At 50.8% G+C, this 21,817-nt stretch overlaps 1 protein-coding gene across 1 annotated transcript in view; it reads right to left on the bottom strand.

Moving 5' to 3' along the window:
* SerT (Serotonin transporter) overlaps window positions 1–16,910 on the bottom strand; it is a 698,017-nt gene extending 681,107 nt beyond the window's left edge. Inside the window, exon 1 of the mRNA XM_075686868.1 lies at window positions 16,705–16,910. Within this exon, the coding sequence (XP_075542983.1) occupies window positions 16,705–16,891 (187 nt within the window). The 5' untranslated portion in view covers window positions 16,892–16,910. The remainder of the gene's footprint in view (window positions 1–16,704) is intronic.
* Window positions 16,911–21,817: the final 4,907 nt, after the last annotated feature.

Genomic DNA, 21,817 nt, shown 5'->3' with positions numbered 1-21,817 from the left:
TCATTCAAAAAGCACGGAACCCCCTTTTGGAGCGTAGCGAAAGAGCTACAAAGGCGCGTTTGTCGGTTGCAATGTTTCTCGTCAGAGCGCGTCCGAGCCACCACACGATGAACAAATCAGAAAGACGTTCGGCACAAACGTGGACAAAAGCCAGGGCCCAATTATCTTCCCCTCGTTCGTTTCTTTTCGAGGCGCACTATCTACGACACAGAATAGCGAGGTGTTAAGGCGATACGAAGTGGTCATACAAGGCAGTCAATTCGTAGTGCGACACCTAAAAGGCATGTTTCCAATACGTAAAGTGTCGGGTGCTGCAGCCAGAAGGATGGCCTACGTGCCTTTGATGTTCCCCTGTTGACAAGAGGAACGTTCACACCGCGCCCACTTCGAGTACGGTAGCAACCCTAAGTTATTCAGAAAGAGAAGCGGCGATGCATATTTCGTGGAGACAGTCCGTTTGTTTCGTTTTATTTATTTTTGCTATTTATTTATTTATTTATTTATTTAAGGACGAAGGCAAGACGACGACGAATCAGTCAAGCAAGTCAGCCACAGTGTTGATGGTGGCCACGCTACCCGAGTGAGTGAGTGATTGAGGGAGTGAGTGAAGAAACTTTATTGCAGGGCTGGCGAGGACACGAACTCGTCGCGCACCTGCCTAGTCCCACGTCGGGACCGGCAGGTCTCGCCCAGCAGCCCGGTCGCGGTCAGACCGGACAGCTAGGATTTGCTTTTCTAGAGCGGGACTGCACAGAAGCGAGTCCCACTCCCTCCTTGGTGAACTTTGGGCATGTCGACACGCACTCCCACCGCTTGTGCGCAAGGGCGGAGGGCTGCCTGCAGAACGGGCAGGCGTCGTCGCTATATACGTCGGTGTAAGCCTCGTGGAGAACAGACAGACATGGGTGTGTGCTGGTCTGTAGAAGTCTAAGCGAAACGGCTTGCGCCCTATTCAACTTGGGGTCATGGAGTGGAAAGACCCTTCTAGACATGTAGAAGAATTTATTAACCTCGTTGTGAGTAGCGGGGGCGTCTCTGTGGCTCTAGAGAGGAGGGGAGTCGGCGCTCCTTACAGAGAAAGCGCGGTCAGTGAGGTCACGCGCAGCCTCGTGAGCAGACTCATTGAGGTTCGCGGGAGCACCCTCGACCGACTCTACGTGAGCGCGAAACCAGTGGATTGAATGATGCGTGAAAGCATAGGGACTCGAGCTGCTGAGAAGACGAGCAGCTTGCTTGGCGATGCAACGCTTTTGAAAAGCCCTAAGTGCCGTTTTCGAATCGCTATAGACCTCGGACCCACGACCGTCTAGCAGGGCGAGGGCGATCGCGGCTTGCTCGGCGACTTCGGGGTCTGAAGTGCGAATGGGGACGCTATTGAAAATCTTGCCGCTGGAGTCGACCACCACGACGGCAAAGGTCTTCCCATCGCTGTGCTCAGTGGCGTCGACGAAGTTTGCTCTAATGTCTCGTTGCTTGATCTGTTTGAAGATGACTGCTGCTCTGGCCTTGCGTCTGCCCCCGTTGTGGACGGGATGGACGTTTCGGGGCACAGGGGCCACTTTGAACTTTTCTCGAAAGCACCTAGGGATCGGGGTACTGACCATCGGGAATCCCGCAGGGTGGTAACCCAGCTCTTCGAGTATGCGTTTTCCTGCCGCTGTGGTGCTCAGGCGAGTGAGTCGCGCGCGCTCTTGGGCTTCGGCAATCTCCTCGGCGATATTATACACCATGAATACTTTGTTAATACTTTTAATACTTTGAATAATACTTTAATACTACTTTAATACTACTTTAATAATACTTTAATACTTTGAATACATTTAACTCTGTTCAATGACAATGGCAAATGTCTAACTTTCACACATGAGCTATCTAGGGACGGTAAACTCCAGTTTTTAGATTTGCAGCTATCCTTACAAACAGGCCACGCCTGTTGGATGTACTCGCCAAGTGCACGTAAAGAACTTTACCTTACGCGTCTGCGCACTCAAAGACTGTGAAACGCGTCATTGCTTTGATGTGTTTAGAATCTTCCTTAAAGAAGTCTTGTCATCACTCTGCGAACATGAGTTTCCTTGCACAGTTAAATAGGCTGCAGGCTGCTGGTTACCCAAGTGTGGTGGTGACGTCAGTCTCGGAGGTATTGCTTCCAAAACTGAAAGGCAAGCGGCATAAAAGTAACTGCAGCACACAAAAGAAAAGGCCTGAAGTTGTGCCGTATTGCCACAGAGTGGCTCACAACCTGAAGAATGTCGCTACCAGATACAAAATTCCGGTAGTGTTTTCCGCTCCTCAGAAACTGTCGATGTTGTGCAGCCGTATTTCTCAAACAAGTAAAAAACCGGATTGTGAAAAGAACCACGTGAAGTTTGTAGATTGCAGCGTTGGTGTGGTTTATAAAATTCCCTTGTCATGTGGCAAAGTGTATGTAGGGCAGTCAGGCCGCTGTGTTAACGAGCGCCTTAGAGAACATGAGCGATCCATACCAACAGGCACAGGTTCGCATTTGGCTCAGCATTGTAAAACATGCAAGTGCAAACCCATGTTTCGTGATACCACAATTTTGAAGAAGAGTCGTGACACCACCGCCCGAGAGTTATCAGAAGCATTTTTCATTCAGTCATTGGGGTCACAGTGCATTAGTGTGCCTTCCTTAACCTTGTACAGCGCTGAATTTGGTTTTTTGGATTCTGTCGCATGAGTGCGCTCTTGGGATCGGATGTTGGTGGCTCCACCGCATGGTGCTCACTGCACATGTTCCTCTGGTTTGAGCGGTCTATAAAGGAGTGACGCAATAAAATGATTTCAGTTGAGAGTAGCGCCTTGTCCTGCCGTCTTTCTTGTGTCTGTCTTTTTGCGCTAAACAAAATATTCATGGATTCGCACCAACTAGCCCGCCAACACATTGTGCTGTATTATACACCCCCAGCTCTAGGAGCTCCTCGGAATGGGTACTGATGGGTAGCCCGAGAGCCCTCTTAACTACTTTGCGGATGAGAGCGTTGAGCTTGTCTCGCTCCGCTCTGAGCCAGTTGTGCCTAGAAATCGTGTATGTGAAGTGGCGTAGTACGATGGCATTGATCAGCCTGACGAGATTGTTTTCCTTCATTCCTCGGCGTCTGTTTGCAATTCTGCGAACGAGGCGGACAGCGTTGTTCGTCTTTGCGATGATCTTGCGGAGAGCCGTTCCGTTCCCACCGTTGAATACGACAAACATGCCCAGAACCCGAATAACGTCGACCCTGGGTATAACACCCTGCACAAGTTCGAATACTGATGCTGCTTTCTGAGACTGGCTTCCAATCTTTGGGTCTGCCTCCCTTCTCTTTTCTGTAAAGCAGAAGCTCCGACTTGGCGAGGGAGCATCGAAGTCCGGTGGGGCGGAGATACTCCTTGATCACGACGATCGCCTCCTGCGTGGCTTCTTCGACTGTTCCCTGGCAGCCGCCGGAGCACCATAAAGTGATGTCGTCGGCGTAGGTGGTGTGCTTGACGTCCTCGACGCGTGCCGACCTCTCGGAAAGGTCAATCATACAGATGTTAAGCAGTGTGGGGGAGATGACGGTGCCCTGAGGAGTGCCCCGCCCTCCGAGGGGCACATGGTCATTGGAAGTCCCTAATGTGAACCTTGGACTTCCTGTCCGAGACCCAGGTCTGAAATGGTCCTTACGAAGAAGGTGTGTAGCACCTTCTCGAAAGCCTGCTCGAGGTCCAGGCCAAGCAGAGCCATGACGTCTCTGGAACGGCCATCCATAATCTGATGCTTGATTAGTTTTACGGCATCCTGCGTCGAAAGTGCGGCGCGGAAGCCAATCATGTATGTGTAAACCTCGTTGCCTTCGAGGTACTCATTGAGCCTGTTGAGGACGACGCGCTCCATGACGTTGGCGACGCAGGAGGTTAGAGAAATTGGCCTGAGGTTCTCGATTACCGGGGCCTTGCCTGGCTTGGAAATGAGCACCCTGCAGGCCATCGTCCATCCTGCAGGAACAACGCCGGTCTTCAAGAATTCTTGACCTTGTCGGTCAGAAAGACGATCGACGTGTCGTCGAGATTTCTCAACATTATGTTGATGACTCCGTCCGGACCCACCAAGCGCAGAGTTGTGGATGAGTGCGAAGACGGCCTGTCTGAGCTCGGCAACGGAGAAGTATTCATCAAGTTCGGGGCGTGGAAGGCCTCGGTAGTCCGGGATTCGGGTCGACGGATCTCCGTCGCGAGGGACGGCCAGCTACTTCTGTATGATTTTTGAGACAAGTTCCTCTACCGTGTGAGACGTGGTGGCTTCGTAAAGAGCCCGGGCCAACGTATGCCTCTGCTTTGACTTCGAGCCACTTTTGTCGACAAGGTGCTTCAGCATACCCCAGGATTCGCCACTGCGTATCTGTCCGTCAATGGATTCGCAGAGCTCGTCCCACTGCTGCTGGCATAGCACCTTGCAGTGGTCATCGATGACCTTGTTTAGTTCCGAGATCTTCTTTCGGAGTCTGCGATTGAGCCTTTGACCCTTCTATCGGCGGAACAGAGCGTTTTTTGCCTCGATCAGGTGGGCGAGTCTGCTGTCCATCTTCTAGACGTCGAGATCGGTTATCACCTTCTTGGTGGCCACGAAAGCGTGGTTCCGGGCGCCTTCGCATCATTCTTCGAGCGTGGTGGGTGCCCTGGCTCTGCCGGGTTCCTCGCGAATCTTGCGAAAATGGTCCCAATCGATGAACGTGAATTCCCTGACCCTACTCCGAGACACCTTCAAGTTGGTCTCGAGAATGCAGTGGTCGCTGCTGAACTCCATGGCGGTGTTCTCCCAGCCCATGTCCTCAACATTCCTAACGAAGGCGAGGTCGGGTGTCGAGTCCCGGGTGGCGGAGTTGCCGATGCGCGCAGGAAAATCCTTGTCAGCGAGCAGAGTGAGGTCCATCTCGTTGGCGTCTTGACATAGATTGCGCCCCTTGGTAGTGTCGTAGACCTAACCTCATATGCCGTACGATGAGTTCAAATCACTGACGACGACCAAGGGTCGAGAGCCGGCCAAGTCGGTGGCTTTCTTGAGGATGGTCTTGAACTGCTGGCGTGAGTTCCTCGGGTTGCTGTAGACATTGAGGACGAACACACTTTTTCTGCGCTGATGACGCCTCGGTACGTCGAGCAGTATCTAAACCATGACATATTCGATTCTACAACTCGCCAGCTTGAAGTCATGGGTGAGATGAGTCAGCCCTTTATCAATCAAGGTGCAAATTCCTGGCCCCCCGGGCCGGCCCGACACGGCCCTGTAGACCTGAAGCGAAGCGGCGGATACAAATGTTTCCTGGAGAGCAATGACCTGAGGTTTGACAGCGAGACCTGAAAAACTGCTGCAGAGCGGATCTTTTGTTAGATACCCCCTGCAGTTCTATTGCCAAATGCGAAAACTCTCTTTTGATCTATCCATTATGGCGGACCGGACGCACTGTCACTTAACAGGGCAGTTAGGGCTGCGCAAACTCCGGGACCTGGTGTCACCGCGCTGGTGGGATACTGAAGTCTAGCTTCATTTAGCATGGAGGGAAGGGTTGGCGGCTCTTTGACGGAAGCGGATGAAGCCATTCGCGCCTCAATGGCGTCGATGCGATCTGCAAGAGCTCCGAGGCCCCTGTTGGGGTTTTCGAGCGCAACCTGAATTTGGCGAACGTTATCGGTGAGGCAACTGACGCTAGCGGCGACCTGTTTGAGGCCGTCTGCCAGCCCAATGAGAGTCTGTTTAATTTCGCTGACTTCTGCGGACAACGCTCCCAATTCACCTGTTTGTTTGACTACTGCCCTGCATTTGGAGGACGTCGCAGTACCGTCCACCGGAGCTGGGACTGGAGTCTCAGTGGCCCTGCCTGACGCACCGTTACCCGACAAATTCGAAACGAGTTTCCTGATATCTGCCATTTTGTTAACTAGCCAGTTCGTTAACTTGATTGTGTACTTGAGGTCGTCGTTCTCTTTGTGCACGCGAATGACTTCCGAATCTCTAGCTTACTCTGGGGGCGGGTAGTTACGAGGTGCCGGAGCAGCCTCAGTATTGGCGCCTGACTTGGGACGTGCCAGATCGGCCCAAACGAGGGCCGGCTGCTTCCCGCAACGTGTGGAGGCGGTCTGAGGTCCGTATGGTGGCTGGCCTCTGGAACCCGGGCGGCCCCTGGAACCGGATCTGAATCTGGATCGGACTCCGGATCTTGACCTCGACCTGGCCCTGGGGACGGAACGGCTCCTGGTGCGGCCGCTGAAGCGGCCACGAGGCCTGGATCTCCCCCTGGACCGAGGGCGGCTGCGGCCGTATTGGCGTTGAGGCGATGCTTGCCGGGCTTGTCGATCGCCATTTCTTGACGCTGGCATTTTTGACGTTCCTCGTCGTTCGCATGGGTCTCGTTGTCAATCAATCGCGTAACATTAAAAAAAAATAACGTGACTTGTCAAAGCTCTGACACAATGAGAGGAGTGCAGCGACCGTAGTGGGATTTCTGGCGAGCAGCAGCTGAAAAGCGTCGTCCTCAATGCCCTTCGGCATTTGCTTGATTTTTTTCCTCCTCAGTCATGGTGGGGTTGTTGCAGTTGCAGAGATTAAGCACATCCTCGATGTAGCCCACGAAATTCTCGCTGCGCACGTTCACGCAAGCGCTGCTCAACGCGAAGCTGGCGGGCCGTAGGACGACCAAGGACGTCCGTAATGGATGTCTTGATAACGAACCAAGTTGGAATGTCAATCTCGTAGTTTTGCTACCACAGTTGCGCGATATCCGCAAAATAAAACATGACGTGAGTGAATTTCGTCGGATCGTACCATTTGTTACTGGCGCTCGTACGTCGACAACCAATCTTCAGTGTGTGAATCACCTGAGCTGTTCAAGATTGGTGGGTCGCGCTGACAGTACTGGACGCAGCAGGTGGCATAGGCGGCCGCAGGATCAGTTTGAGTCGAAGTGTCGTAGGCCATAATGGGCGAAGGAACAGAAGGGAGCATCCAGTAACGAAGTTGCAGTATGGTGCAGGAGACTCACGCAACCTACACCAAATTTCACGTGATTTATTGACCTTTACACGTCAAAGAACGACGAGCAACGTCAAAGGCGAGGGTCGCGCGGCCAAAAATCTGGGCAAGCGCAAGCTCTGGTCGCGTGGCTACCACCAACACTGTGCCTTGCTCGCTTGGCTGCTTCGTCGCCATCTTGCCTTTGTCATTACATGTAAATCATAATGCTGGCCCTGTTGCCCAAGCGCTAGGGGCAAGCTAACCATTAATAAATATGCGTATAAAAGGCAGGGGCCATATAACGCAAAACTATTCCAATATGTTTTATTACCATCTCCTGACGTCGAATTTGCATACCCGCCGACGCAAGCACCGGGCGCTGACCCGCAGGGTTGTTTAAAGAGACCAATCAAATGCTTTCCTCCTTTACAGGGCGTCACTTTTGTTTGCTTTAAAAACGAACAGCATTGCCTACACTGAGTGGATTATATTATCTAATTGGCTGACAAGAGGCGAGAAGCACGGCTCAAACGGAGAGGGGTTCTATGGGGCCGAGCCAGTGCTCTGAAAATCGATAGCCGGATGAAGAGGGTGGTGCCAGCGTCTGCGGTTGGTCCGCATTCCCTTACTTAGCTTGCGGTGGCTGGTAGAAAATCGCGCGGCATACAAAGGAAGGTGAAGAATGCTGCTGAAAAGGATCCTCAGCACAGAAAAGTTCACTGAGCGATGTCGTAAACCTGCCTAAATTTCTCGCAAACGGTACACGGCCACATAAAAACTTTAATTGTACGCATATAAACTCATGCTTTCCAGCAGGTGCGAGTAGCCAGTCCTGAGCGACCGACAGCAGCCATCATTTATTCCTTTCGAAATGCGACAGCCTGCGGCTATCCAGAGAAAAATTCAGTTTTCTTCGGCATATTAATGCGACTTTAACGCGTACACGTCGCATTGATGCAGTGAGCTCTTGCGGTGTTTCGACGTCGAGTGAGAAGCAGGTGAAGTGGGTGCAGCCCGTAAACATTTGACAAATAGCCGAGGTCTAATAGCGAAAAGGCGTCGAATCAGAAATAACTATTTTTCTTTTGTTCCTTGCAGTCATGCATATTCAGCGCGTTCATGTCATATCATATCGGGAGCTACCACGGTTTTCGTGACATCGCGTGACAGACAGGCAAAGTGAGGGTGGTTCCTAAAAGCTTTTAACCAATAGCGGAGGAATGATTGAAGAATTGGGATAGAAAAGTTTGGAATAGCTTTGCGTTACAGCGCCCAAGGTCTGCAAAACGAAACAGACAAGAAAACACACGTGTGTCTGGTTCACCAACGTAAGTTCCCTACTTCGGCAGGAAATTGCGAGCGGTCTTTGATTTCTTGTGTCGCAAGTGAAGCATACACTAAATAAGGCGAGCAGGTAGACACATTCGAAAAAACGTGCCCAGTAGTTATAATAAGCAGGCTTGACGAGACCACAGCAGGCGAACTCCAGAATTTATGCGGACAGCTATTGAGCGGGAATTATTTCTGAAACAGTATAAAGGTAAGCAATATTCAGCTTAAACTTGACTAAACAGTTGCACGACACAGAATAGTTACCCTGATTGCAAGTTCAAAAAGGGGGCACTTGCAACCGCAGTCCAAGTGGTCCGCTAAAAGCTAGGCTAGGATGTGGTTGCGGAAAAGGAAAATCTTCATCTCCCACGGACACGATTACGGGTAATCTTTCGCGCGCGGCTGAATTGTTTGATCAGCATTTCGCGCGTGTTTCCACAGGCAGCTAATCAGTCAGGGTGGGTCGATGCAAGCTCAACAAAGTGATAATGGCACCTGCATTTATACTATTGACACGTGTACTTCTCTTTATCGGGTGACACGTTTCACCGCCTAACAAATGTTATCGCACAGCGCAGGACGCGCTTGCATGTGTCGAAAGTTTCTGGAATGTTATCGGTGGTTGCATCCGCTGTCTGTTGTAGCCGATTTGTGTATTCTGATTGCATGTGTGCGCGACGCTAATAATGTAGAACTTTGAGGAAGGCGCGCGGGTACCAGCGATTAGTCTGGAGCATTCGACGATTGCGATCTATAAAACCCGACACGCTTGACCCGTTGATCAGATTTCGACGACCGCCGATCGTGTTCGTCGCTACCGTGGTTCTTTGAGTGTAGCCTGTTTTTGAGGGCACAAGTTTGCCCAATAAAACGCTCGTTTCGTTAATCACAGTTTTGCTGCCTTCTTAATCGTCACTACCACGTCACACGTGGTGGAGGTGCTAGTGCGTTCATGTACCGAACGCCCCTGCAATGCCGCGATCCAAGTCCGAAGCCCGAGGACAAAACCAACATCGCCCAACACCAGCGTGCTAGCCGCAGACTGCAAGGACTGCCCCAAGAGCACGAACTTCAACCTGAGACGACAAAGATCGTGGTCAAAGCAACCCCAATGGTTGCCCCAGCTTCCCCCGTTATCCTACAACAAACTCGGGACCCACCGACCTTCCATGGGGCAGCGACTGAATACCCGGAATCCTGGCTGGAGACCTACGAACGAGTCGTGACATTCAACAACTAGGGCTCCGACGACGAGCTGCGGCATGTACACTTTGCCTTAGAAGACGCCGCCACAACGTGGCTTGAGAACCGGGAGTCGACCTTGACAACATGGGGCCTGTTCCGGAGCGGCTTCCTGCGCACCTTTACGAGCATCGTGCGCAAGGAAATGGCCGAAGCCATGCTCGAAGCCCGAGTGCAGCTACCTAATGAGAACGTTGCCATATTCACGGAAGAAATGAACCCTCTGTTCCGCCACGCCGACCCGGACATGCCCGAGGAGAAGAAAGTCCGCCTTCTCATGCGGGGTGTAACGGAAGAACTTTTCGGCGCAATGATACGATGCCCTCCGAAGACCTTAGAACAGTTCCTTCGCGAGGCCACATGCACGAAGACACGCCAAATCCGGAACCGGCCATTCAACCACCACACGAACACGACATCTACCAATTACGCAGGAATTCAATCACTGGCCACCGACGATCTGCGCGAGACTATCAGAGCGGTCGTACGGGTAGAGCTGCAGAGGTTATACCCCAGGTCGCCGCCTCAAGTAGCCTCAATCACCGAAATCGTCAAAGATGAGCTCGAGCGATCGCTTGGAGTTGCTAAGCTGCAACCAAAATCACCGCAGCCCTAACCGGAAGCGATGACCTACGCCGCCGTCGCCCGCCGTCAAGACCCCTTCCACGACCACACCAGGGCCCTATGACGCCGTAATCCCGTCGTCCACCGCCGCCACCGCCAGCCCGCCCGCCCGTCGCCCAGCGCCGCTACGCGAGGAAGACGGACATTTGGCGCGATCCTGACCACCGCCCCGCTCTTTTACCACTGCGGAGAAGCGGGTCACGTCTACCGCCGATGCCCATACCAGGAAATGGGGCTGCGACGGTTCGCCGTGAACGCGCCGAGACCGCAGCTTGGCGAACGACCTCGCGATATCGCTGACTACCTCGCCACCACTCAGTGGATCCCTCGACGACCATCCCGTTCGCCGTCACCAGGGCGCTACCTGTCACCGCAGGGCCGACCATACACTAGCTCAGCCCGGGGCCGGTCTGCGAGCCAATATCCGGAAAACTAAAAGCAGCAACCGATGGAGGTGCGGTTGCTGTTCGTCGAACTGACGAACATCCTACGCCGCCGACGACGACGCCAAAGAAAATACCTCGACAACATAACGACACGCCACCGTCGCGAGGATGTCTGGAAGCAAAGAATACGCCGACGAAAAATCATCTGACGATGCCACGTATCAGCCACAGGCCAACGCGACGCAGCCGTGATCCGACGCCAACACCTAACTGTAACGCAAGACAAAGAACCACCGACCTCGGCGGCCATGCAGTCACCGCCTTAGTAGACACAGGAGCCGATTACTCCGTCATGAGTGCACCCATCACCGTCCAGTTGAAGAAAGGTAAGACTGCATGGGAAGGCCCTCAAATTCGGACCGCTGGAGTATACCTCATCACGCCGACTGGAATCTGCACGGAGAGAATTACCGTTCATGACCGGACTTACCCTGCCACCTTTATTATCCTCCAACAGTGTTCACGAGACGTCATTCTCCGCATGCACTCCCTGAACCAACACGGCGCAATCATCGACCTGAAGTCGAAGTCGATAACGCGGTCGGAAGATCGAGCAATACCGTCGGAGAGCTCTCGTAGTGACCATGCCCTAAGCGTGCTCGAAAGTCAAGTCAGCATCCCGCCTCGCTCCAGCGTTGTCATTCCCATCGGCACCAAAACACCTGCCAACGTAGTAGGCGTCACCGAGGATGACCAACGTCTACTGCTAGACCATGAAATTTGCGTCGCAAGAGGGATCGCTCGACTGCACGGAGGGAAAACTGAAGTGTTGCTCACAAACTTCAGCCAGGAGTTCAAACACATCTACAGGGCACGACGATCGCGTACATCGAGCAAATTCTGGAAACCAGTTGTGCGTTTGTCCTCTTTGATTGCGGCGCATCTACCCCGACGACCATGGTTTCCGAACCAGACTACGACATTAATCCAAGTCTCCTCATAATTAAGCAACAACAGCTCAGAAGTCTGCTCCGATGGTACAAAGGCTGCTTTTCGACGTCATCAAGGATTCGACAAGCACCAGCCGCAAAGCATCGCATAATCACCGAGGAGTGCGCTCGACCACTCCGCCAGAGCCCTTAGCGAGTTTCGCCGCGAGAACGTGAAGCTATAAGAGAACGAGTCGACGAAATGCTCCGCGACGACATCATCCAGCCGTCGAAAAGCCCGTGCGCATCCCCTGTTGTCTTGGTGAAGAAAAAGGGCGGAACCTTACGTTTCTGAGTCGAATATTGTCGACTGAACAAGATCAAAAAGAAGGATGTATACCCCCTACCACGGATAGAAGACATTAGAACGGCTCTGCAACGCAAAATACTTCTGGTCGATGGATCTTAAGTCTGGCTACTGGCAAATATAAATCGACGGCAGAGAATGCGAAAGGACCGCCTTCATCACGCCAGGCGGCCTGTACGACTTCAAGGGCATGCCATGCGGATTGTGCTCGGCGCTTCCAACGTTCCAGCGCGTCATGGACATGCTGTTAGCAGGTTTGAAGTGGCAGACCTGTCTTGTTTCCTTGGATGACGTCGTCGTCTTCGCCGGAAATTTCGACGATCATCTTAGGCGGCTTGCGACAGTACTAGAGGCCATCAAGTCATCAGGGCTCACTCTGAAGCCATAAATGTGCCGCTTCACTTACGATGAGCTTTTGTTCCCAGGCCCCGTCATCAGCAAATCTGGAGTCCGCCCCGACCCGCAGAAGACAGCTGCCATCGCAAGGTTCCCGCAGCCCGTCGACAAGAAGGCAGTGCGTAGATTCCTTGGCATGTGTGCATACTACAATCGCTTTGTCAAGGACCTTTCACGCATCGCTGAGCCGCTGACACAGCTAACTAAATGTGACGTCGAGTTCAAGTGGTAAACGCCGCAGGCCGACGCATTCCAAGAACTCCAAAGCGCATGCAGTCGCCGCCCATACTTCCACACTTGCACGAGGACGCCGCTACCGAAATGCACACTGACGCCAGTAGCCTGGGCCTCCGTGCCGTCCTAGTCCAGAGAAAAGATGGACATGAACACGTGATAGCTTACGCTAGCCGTTCGTTGTAAAAAGTGGAAGGCAGTTATTCTACAACCGAAAAGGAATGCCTCACCATCGTTTGGGCTATAGCGAAGTTTCCCCCTTAGCTATATGGCAGGCCATTCAAGGTCGTCAGCGACCGTCACGCCTTGTGTTGGCTAGCGAAATAAAGGATCCTTCAGGACGGCTGGCGCGGTGGAGACTAATACTGCAAGAATATGATATCACTGTAACCTACAAGTCCAGACGAAAACACTCTGATGCCGATTGCCTATCACGCGCCCCCATTGACTCGCCGCCGCAAAATGACGACGCCTTCCTTGGCATTTTAAGCGCGGAAGACTTCGCTGAACAGCAGCGAGCAGACCTGGAGTTGAAAAACCTCGTCGAGTATTTTGAAATGCACACCGACGTTGTCCCTCGGGCGTTTAAGCGAGGATCGTCTTCGTTCTCGCTTCAAAACAACCTACTCTTAAAGAACTTCTCACTAGTGCGCGCCAACTACATTCTTGTTGTCCCGTGGGTACTGCGTCCAGAGATATTGCACGCCCTACATGACGATCCGACCGCTGTACACCTCGTACTTTCCCGCACACTATCGAGGATACAGGAAAGGTATTATTGGCCGCGCCTGACCGCCGTCATCGCCCGTTATGTCAGAACATGCCGAGACTGTCAGCGACGCAAGACACCACCGACAAGGTCAGCGGGATTACTACAGCCAATCGGGCCTCCTTGCCAACCATTCCAGCAGATCGGGATGGACTTGTTGCGACCTTTTCCGACGTCAACAACCGGAAATAAGTGGATCGTCGTGGCGACGGACTACCTGATCCGCTTCGCTGAAACTAAGGCACTGCCGAAAGGTAACGCAGCTGAAGTGGCGAAATTCTTTGTCGAAAACATCCTGCTGGGACACGGCGCCCCAGAAGTGCTCATCACCGACAGAGGAACGGCCTTTACAGCTGAGCTCACCCAAGCCATACTGCAGTGCAGTCGGACAAGGCACAGGAGGACAACGGCCTATCACCCACGGACGAATGGTCTTACGGAGCGCCTGAATAAGACCCTCGCTGACATGCTAGCAATGTGCGTCGACGTCGAACACAAGACCTGGGATGCCATTCTGCCATACGTAACATTCGCTTACAACACGGCGGTGTAAGAAACAACACAGATCCCGCCGTTTAAGCTGGTTTACAGCAGGAACCCGACGACGACGCTCGATGCCATGCTGCCGCACGTTACTGACGAGGAGAATCTTGACGTCGCTACCTATCTCCAGCGCGCCGAAGAAGCCCGACAGCTCGCCTGCCTATACGGATCAAGAACCAGCAGCGTACCGACAGCCGACACTACAACCTCCGACGACGCCTCGTCGAGTACCAGCCCGGCGACCGTGTTTGGGTATGGACCCCGATACGCCGACGAGGACTGAGTGAGAAACCATTGGGACGCTATTTCGGACACTACAAGGTCGTCCGACGTATTGGCGCACTGGACTATGAAGTCGTGCCCGACGGCATTTCGCATTCACAGCGGCGCCGAGCACGGTCTGAAGAGGTCCACGTGGTGCGTCTTAAACCCTTGTACGGACGCTGACGAACTTCCTTATTTTGTTGTTTTCTTTGCTACGAGTGCTTTTCTTTATTACTTTCGTTTGTTTGCAGCATCGGGTCCATGCTTTTTAAGAGGGGGGTATTGATACGTGTACTTCTCTTTATCGAGCGAAACGTTTCACCGCCTAACAAATGTCCTCGCACAGCCCAGAACGCGCTTGCATGTGTCGGAAGTTTCTGGGATGTTATCGATGCTTCCATCCGCTGTCTGTTATCGCCGAATTGTGTAATCTGATTGCATGTGTGCGCGACGCGACCAATGTAGACCTTTGTGGAAGGCGCGCGGGCACCATCGATTAGTCTGGATCATTCGACGATTGGGGGATGTGTAAAAGCCGACGCGCTGTACCCGTTGATCAGAATTCGACGACCGCCGATCGTGTTCGCCGCTACCGTTGTTCTTTGAGTGTAGCCCGTTTTTGAGGGCGCAAGTTCGCCCAATAAAACGCTCGTTTCGTTAATCACTGTTTTGCTGCCTTCTTAACCATCACTGCCACGTGACACTGTTACCGCTGGACACCCTGGCTATAATTGCTTTAGTTTCACACGGAGAAAACCTACCGCCATAGAGAGAATTTCGGTATCCTTCCTTCGACAAAATCTTGAAGCCGTTTTTGGTAGTTAGTGCATCATTATGAAACATATTGAAAGTAACAGTGGTAAGCTCGCTATTTAAAGCTGGAATAAAGGTAATGGCAAAAGCTTTTTGCAAATTTCTATATTGCCAATCTTGCCTCAAGTATTCGCAAAATTTGTTCACATTTATTTCGAGTCACCAGTTTGGTTTCGCCGCTAGTTGAGGCACCACTTCTCTTCTTGATAAATTCACTCATGATTTACTCTCAGCTGTCGTGCAAACCATGTTTTCTTAAGCCTTGGTCATAGATTTCGCTAAGGCATTCGACGTAATGAGCCACGCAACTCTACTTGAAAACTGTACTTTAATCATCGGTTTCGGTGGGCCATTTCTTTTTGGTTTGCTAGACGATTTCCTAAGCAATCGTTGACAGGTAGTATGCCTCAAAAACCAAAGCCCTTTAGCATTAAGCTATAACTGACCTCAGAGGTACCGCAATGTTCCATTTTATCATCACCCCTTTTTAATATATTGATTAAGATTTCGTGTTAGATCATTACAAGGACCTCGTTTTAAAGTATGCGATGACACTGCGTTGCCAACCAAGCATACATGTTACTCGAAAACCATTACACTCCTATAACAAGATGTTTCCAATGTTATGTCTTAGTTCACAAATAACTGTTTCTAAGCATCCTAGAAACTAAATTTGTATGTTTTAGAAGTCAAGTCAAAGCCAACGTTACTGAGTCACCCCTATATGTGCAACGCCGTATCAATCCTTCGTGAAAATGCCGGGCAGTAGAGCCCATGAGGTAAATTAAATTCTGGGAGTGTTTCTTTACAAGGAATCAATGTGGCATAGTGGCTTAGTATACATTTGTAATACAGAAACCCGCGTCACTTGCTTGTTTAACGTTAGGCCTATGCTGCCGACATCTATGAAAATACGATTATCCGCACCCTTGCATAGCAAATACGAGCGTATTTACGTACGCTGTTACATTATTTTTATTTGCTTCTGCTCATTGGAAGTGCCGCATGGATGTAATCTTGAAATGTGTGGTAAAACATTTTGCGTACAATTCGTTTATAGCTGACAATGTTCTTTTGTCTTTTGATCTCCTCACGGTTAAATCACTATTTTTTTCAAACGGTTGTGCCATCACTATTCTGCCCATCCGAGTTGAGACACCATTACATTGGTCCTGGAGCATTGGCGCAAATCTAACACTACATAGTAGCACTAGGTATGGCAGAGCCAGATGTGTCTATGTAACGCAAGTCTTTAAAATATCCTCGATTTCCTTGCTGCAAAGCACGAACCGCAGCTTGACTAGATTGGCTAATCTTTTGTGAGACTTGACGAGTTAGCTGTAGTTGTTCTTTCTATGTGTCCATGTTGCTGTCAGTTAGATTCCTGTCATTTCTTAAGCAATATGACGTTTGTGTGTGAAACCTGTGATTTTTTGTCGCCATTGTCTTTTCATTTGTAGCGGAGCCCAGTGAAGCAAGCCTGTATGTTAGCTTTGAAAGGCCTGGTATGTTAAGTAACGCAGTGCAGCATGGCAAAAAAGTATACAATCATTATAATCACTATTCCTGCGAAATAACATCACGTAACAGTCAGACATGACCCTAACCTAAACTGCTTCCGCAGTGCATTTTTAGACTGCATGAGAACCGCATAACCTTTTTTCACCTCTGAGACCGTGCGGGAAAATTGAACGGGCCGCATAGACGTCTAATAGACGTCTAGAAAGGCACTGCGACAGCCAACTGTACTGTGCCAGCTGACAGCCTTGTGTGAGTGGAGTTTCAGCTACAGCAATCACTGAGCAACCCACCTCCGCCGTTGCGGTAACAGATGTACGGGAATCGCCACACGTTGCCGAGGTCTACCGCAAACCCGATGACGGCGAGGAGGAATTCAATCTTCTTGTCCCACTTCTCCCGGCCGTCGTCTGTGAGCACCACCACGGCCATGGGCGCCACCGACGCCACGGGTGCGCAGCTGGACCGCGCAGAGGACATGGCTGCTGGTGCGCGGGGGGACAGAGCTTGCTGCTCGCGTGGCTCCATGCGCCCGACTCGGAGGTGCCACCGCGCCGCAGCCAAGTGTGGCTGGAGGCGGGGCCCTGGTCACGTGGCCGGGCGGGCCGACAGGGGCGGGGCCCTCGCATGCGGCAGCCTCCCCCCGTCGCAGTGGAGCCACCAGTGCTGAGCTTGCCAGGGCACCTGCCGAGATTCGCGGTCGCCCGTTTCTTTGTGGAGTCGGTTATTCACGAAAAAGAGCGGACAAAAAAAAGCGTGTTGGAAGGCATGGAAATAAGAAAGAGTCAAAACTCTTTGTACAGTAGATTAAAACACACTAAATTACGCCCCTGAAAGTATTTAATTATCACCACTCGCATTGCATATGCACCGATAACAACGAGAGAAAAAAATCAGAAAAAATCCATCTCGCACTTATACCCCAATGTCGAGGATATCATATTTGCTGCTCATTATTTCAAAAAATGTTAACTGCTGGGCGCGTGCGGGCTGGCAAACAAAGAGCTGTGCGTTTTCGTCATGAAACCATTACACTAGTTCTAGATATTTGGCCCGCTTTCGTAACTTCATTGCTTATACATCATCATCATCTTCTTCATCATCAGCCTGGTTACGCCCACTGCGGGGCAAAGGCCTCTCCCATACTTCTCCAATTACCCCGGTCATGTACTAATTGCGGCCATGTTGTCCCTGCAAACTTCTTAATCTCATCCGCCCACCTAACTTTCTGCCGCCCCCTGCTACGCTTCCCTTCCCTTGGAATCCAGTCCGTAACCCTTAATGACCATCGGTTATCTTCCTTCCTTATTACATGTACTGCCCATGCCCCATTTCTTTTTCTTGATTTCAACTAAGATATCAGTAACTCGCGTTGTTCCCTCACCCAATCTGCTCTCTTCTTATTCCTTAACGTCAAGCCCATCATTCTTCTTTCCGTAGCTCGTTCAGTCCTCCTCTCCTCAATCTAAGTAGAACCCTTTTCTTAAGCCTCCAGGTTTTTGCCCGTACGTGAGTACTGGTAAGACACAGCTGTTATACGATTTTCTCTTGACGGATAATGGCAACCTGCTGTTCATGATCTGAGAATGCCTGCCAAACGCACCCCAGCCCATTCTTATTTTCGGATTATTTCAGTCTCATGATCCGGATCCGCGGGGACTACCTCTCCTAAGAAGATGTATTTCCTTACCACTTTCAGTGCCTCGCTACCTATCGTAAACTGCTGTTATCTTCCGAAGCTATTAAACTATACTTTAGTTTTCTGCGGATTAATTATTAGACCCACCTTTCTGCTTTGCCTCTCCAGATCAGTGAGCATGCATTGCAGTTGGTCCCCTGATTTACTAAGCGAGGCAATATCATCAGCGAATCGCAAGTTACTAAGGTATTCTCCATTCATTCTTATCCCCAATTCTTCCCAATCCAGGTCTCTGAATACCTCCTGTAAACACGCTGTGAATAGCACTGGAGAGATCGTATCTTCCTGCCTGACGCCTTTCTTTATTGGGATTTTGTTGCTTTCCTTATGGAGGACTACGGTGGCTGCGGAGCCGCTGTAGACCGTTTCATCGGGCGAGGAGGAAAGTCTGGCAACACGCGCCTTTGCTCCTTTTTGGCTTGGGCGAATCGCCGTGGTTACGCATGGTATGCATGTGCAGCTGCTTGAATGTGAACAGTTTATTGTTTTAGCGCATCCTGCGGAATATTGATGCGATGTCAGCTAACACCATGTAATGGGGAAACCACTGCGTTATTATAGAAAGAGGAAGCTGTTAGTGGCACCAACGTGCGACGTGCATCCACAGCCATGGCGTGTTTGTGGTTGCGAACTCAAGTTTCATCGTTTTCCTGCTGACCCTGAGCATCGGCGTTTGTGGATTGCAAGCGTCAACAGGAAGAACTTCCTACCCTCCGACAGTTCGCGGGTATGCTCGGTACACTTCGTTTTTGGCGAATGTACCGACACGAAACCGACACCGATGAGGAGCCTCGGCTATGAGCGTAAGCTACGCACGTAACCTGCAGCTAGTCAAGCGAGAACGCTTCTTCTCGAAGAAACAGTCGCATGTGACAGTCATATCTTGCGCAGGTCAAAGTCGGGAGACGGCGAATAGTGAGACGCGACTAAGTGCCTACGAAGAGACGAAGGGTGCGTGTCAAAATTATTTTACCGGTCTGTTTATGAGGCAGTGCTGCGCTTTGTTTTGAGCGCGATATCTTTTCAGGCGTGTACAGCGCTCACATGTAAAACAACTTTTTTGTCGCCGATGCTGCTATTGCGTGAGCTCTTTTGTTTATTAGACTTCGATGACTAGACGTAAAAGAGCGTTAGAGTCGTTAGTCTCTTTTTCACAGCGCGTTTTGATACTGTGTGATCTTGATGTTTGAGTTCGCCGATTTTTTTATCTTTTTATATCTTAGGTTGCTGGAGATGAAGTGGAGTCTGCACAGCCGGAGCCGTGCGCACCCTTTGATTATGTGAGTATTCTCACGTGCAACAGTGCAATCATACGCATAAGTAAGTTAATAGCACCTACCATTGTGTACATTACATTAATTGGAACGTCGCAAAGTTATGGAGGCACCTTAGAGATCCTCAGGGGTTCAAAATAATCTGGAGTCCCCTACTATGGCGTGCCTCATAATGATATTTTTGTTTTGACATGTAAAACTCCAGAATTAAATTTTTTGTAAATTTATACAGCTGGTACACGCCTATGCTGCAAGGAACAGCTTGTTTAGCATTTGTAACACATTTACTCTAGAAAAGCATTTCTTCCGCTTATGCTTTGACCTAAGGCCCAAAATTTTGATTTGCTTTACGAATGCCCAGATGCCCTGCCCAAAAGCACCCGTGAACCAGGTGGAGGAGTTCCTCACGATAGGGATCCAGCACCACGAGTTCGTCGAATTGCACTCCCTTTCGACTGGTGTACTTTCTATAGAGGACGCCTGCCCTCTTGAGGAACTTCACGTTCTGTTTGGCCACACCTTCTTTGGTGTCCGGCCTTAGGTTACGCAGGGTGGAATCTTTTTCCTGCTCTGCAGTCAATGTGGCAGGGCTTACATTAAATAACCTTTGTCTGCATTCTGCCTCGTGAGACAGTTCAGGCTCTGTTGCTTTGCTGACTTCTTTATTAGCTGGTGTACTTCCCGCATCATCCCCTATAGGGCTGTCCTGTTCGGTACTGGTTGACGAATCCTCCGTCCAACCTGTTTCCTCCACCACTGGACACTCATACACTGCCTTGGCTGCGAGCTCCCGTGCCTTGGAACGAGTTAAGCCTAGCACTATCCCTTCACTAAACCCGATCCCACCGCTGCCACCAGTTTGTTGCCTATTTCAGAGTAGCGTATCCCACCGCTGCCTCCAGTTTGTTGCGTACTCCAGGGTAGCCTATCGTACTGCTGCCGAGTAGTAGCGGCGCCTGCCTATCGAAGCTCGACTGACGTTACTTATTGGGTAGCGTGGCATTGTTGGCGGGCAGCAGGCATCCGGTAGACCATGGCGACCAAGCTAGGGCGGGACGATTTCTAGTGCGAAACTTGCACTGTTTATTCAAAGGTAGATGAAAGAAAATGAGAAGAGCATGAAGTGATCAAAAGTAAATTTCGGAGCCTCTTAAGTAGGCTCTCTACAATCGTGGGCGGGATCTTCATTCCGTCGATGTCACGTGACAGGCACAGAAACAGGGCCCCTCCTCTTCTGGTTATACCGAGCCTGCTGAAAGGAAGAAGTCGTCCCGCCTCCCGGAATAGTAGATGCCTGTCCGCCTCTTCTGCGCTTGGCGGGTTCGTGGAAGTTCTCTTCTAGGTCCCATTCGAGGAACGGGCCTCTCTAAACTCACACACACACACACATAAGAGGCTGTACACTGCGGGGCTTCCGGCAGACAGATAGACGCTCGAAATGGTCATGGCGAATTAGGCAGTCACGCTTCATTTCGACGAGGCCTGGTAAAAGGTTCGGTGAGAGAAAGTTCTTTGTGCACGATGTGCGGGACGCCAACCATCGCCGGAGAAGTCACGCCTCATTTCGACGAAGATGGTCGGATGAAATTCCTTTCGCCACGTGGTATCAGACGCCAGCCCTAACACCATGTATCGTGGTGCATTTTCAGTGATTGTGACGCCTGCACTTGAGATTTCAGGAGCACAAGTCTCTCGCCAATCTCATGGAGGAGCACGTTCCATACCCATCCACTTTGTAGATAAGTGTAAGATTGCATACTCCTGAATGAGTTGACTTCTCGCAAGTCACACGCCTTTTTGTGAGCAGGTAGTGAATTATGTGTGGCATCTGTACCTGCGGCCACTTCAAATCCTCACACGAGCTGACAATCACACTTGGGTGCTGGTAATACTTGCCATCTGTGAACAAACAACAGAAACAACTATTTTTAACAGTTCAGCGCAGGTATGTCGAAATAATGAAATACATCTGCTATGTAAATAACCTGACATGTGCGAATATGCATTATTCCAGTGCACACGTTATGCCACAAACAGTGCACTGTCATGCATGCATTTCAGAAGTTGCTGGCTTCAAACGCTAGTAGCAGGACATAAATGTAACTCATTGAGAACTAACACTTCTTAGGCGATCATGGCACAGTGCTCGTCAGGAAGCATTTAGTCATGACAGCTCTGTGAGTGTGCGTCTACGAAATTCTTTCGTTTTACGTAGATTAGTTTTGCAGCTTTAACAAAGATAGTTGCAGTGATATTTTTATCCAGATGCTGTAAATGAAATCCTGGGATTTTAGGTACCAAAACCACTGTTCTGTGGCAGTGAAAAAAGCACAAATTATCAATGCAAATGCTACGGTTAGTACTGAAGCATGTGTCCACCAAAAAGTAAAAGGGGGCGTGGAAACCATATGGCAGCGAGAATTGACGGCATGC

Source organism: Dermacentor variabilis, chromosome 3 (genome assembly GCF_050947875.1).
Source record: "Dermacentor variabilis isolate Ectoservices chromosome 3, ASM5094787v1, whole genome shotgun sequence".
In the NCBI taxonomy this organism is placed as follows: Eukaryota; Metazoa; Arthropoda; class Arachnida; order Ixodida; family Ixodidae; genus Dermacentor; species Dermacentor variabilis.
Note: the sequence above shows the minus strand (reverse complement) of the source record. Positions and strands in the feature narration are given on the sequence as shown.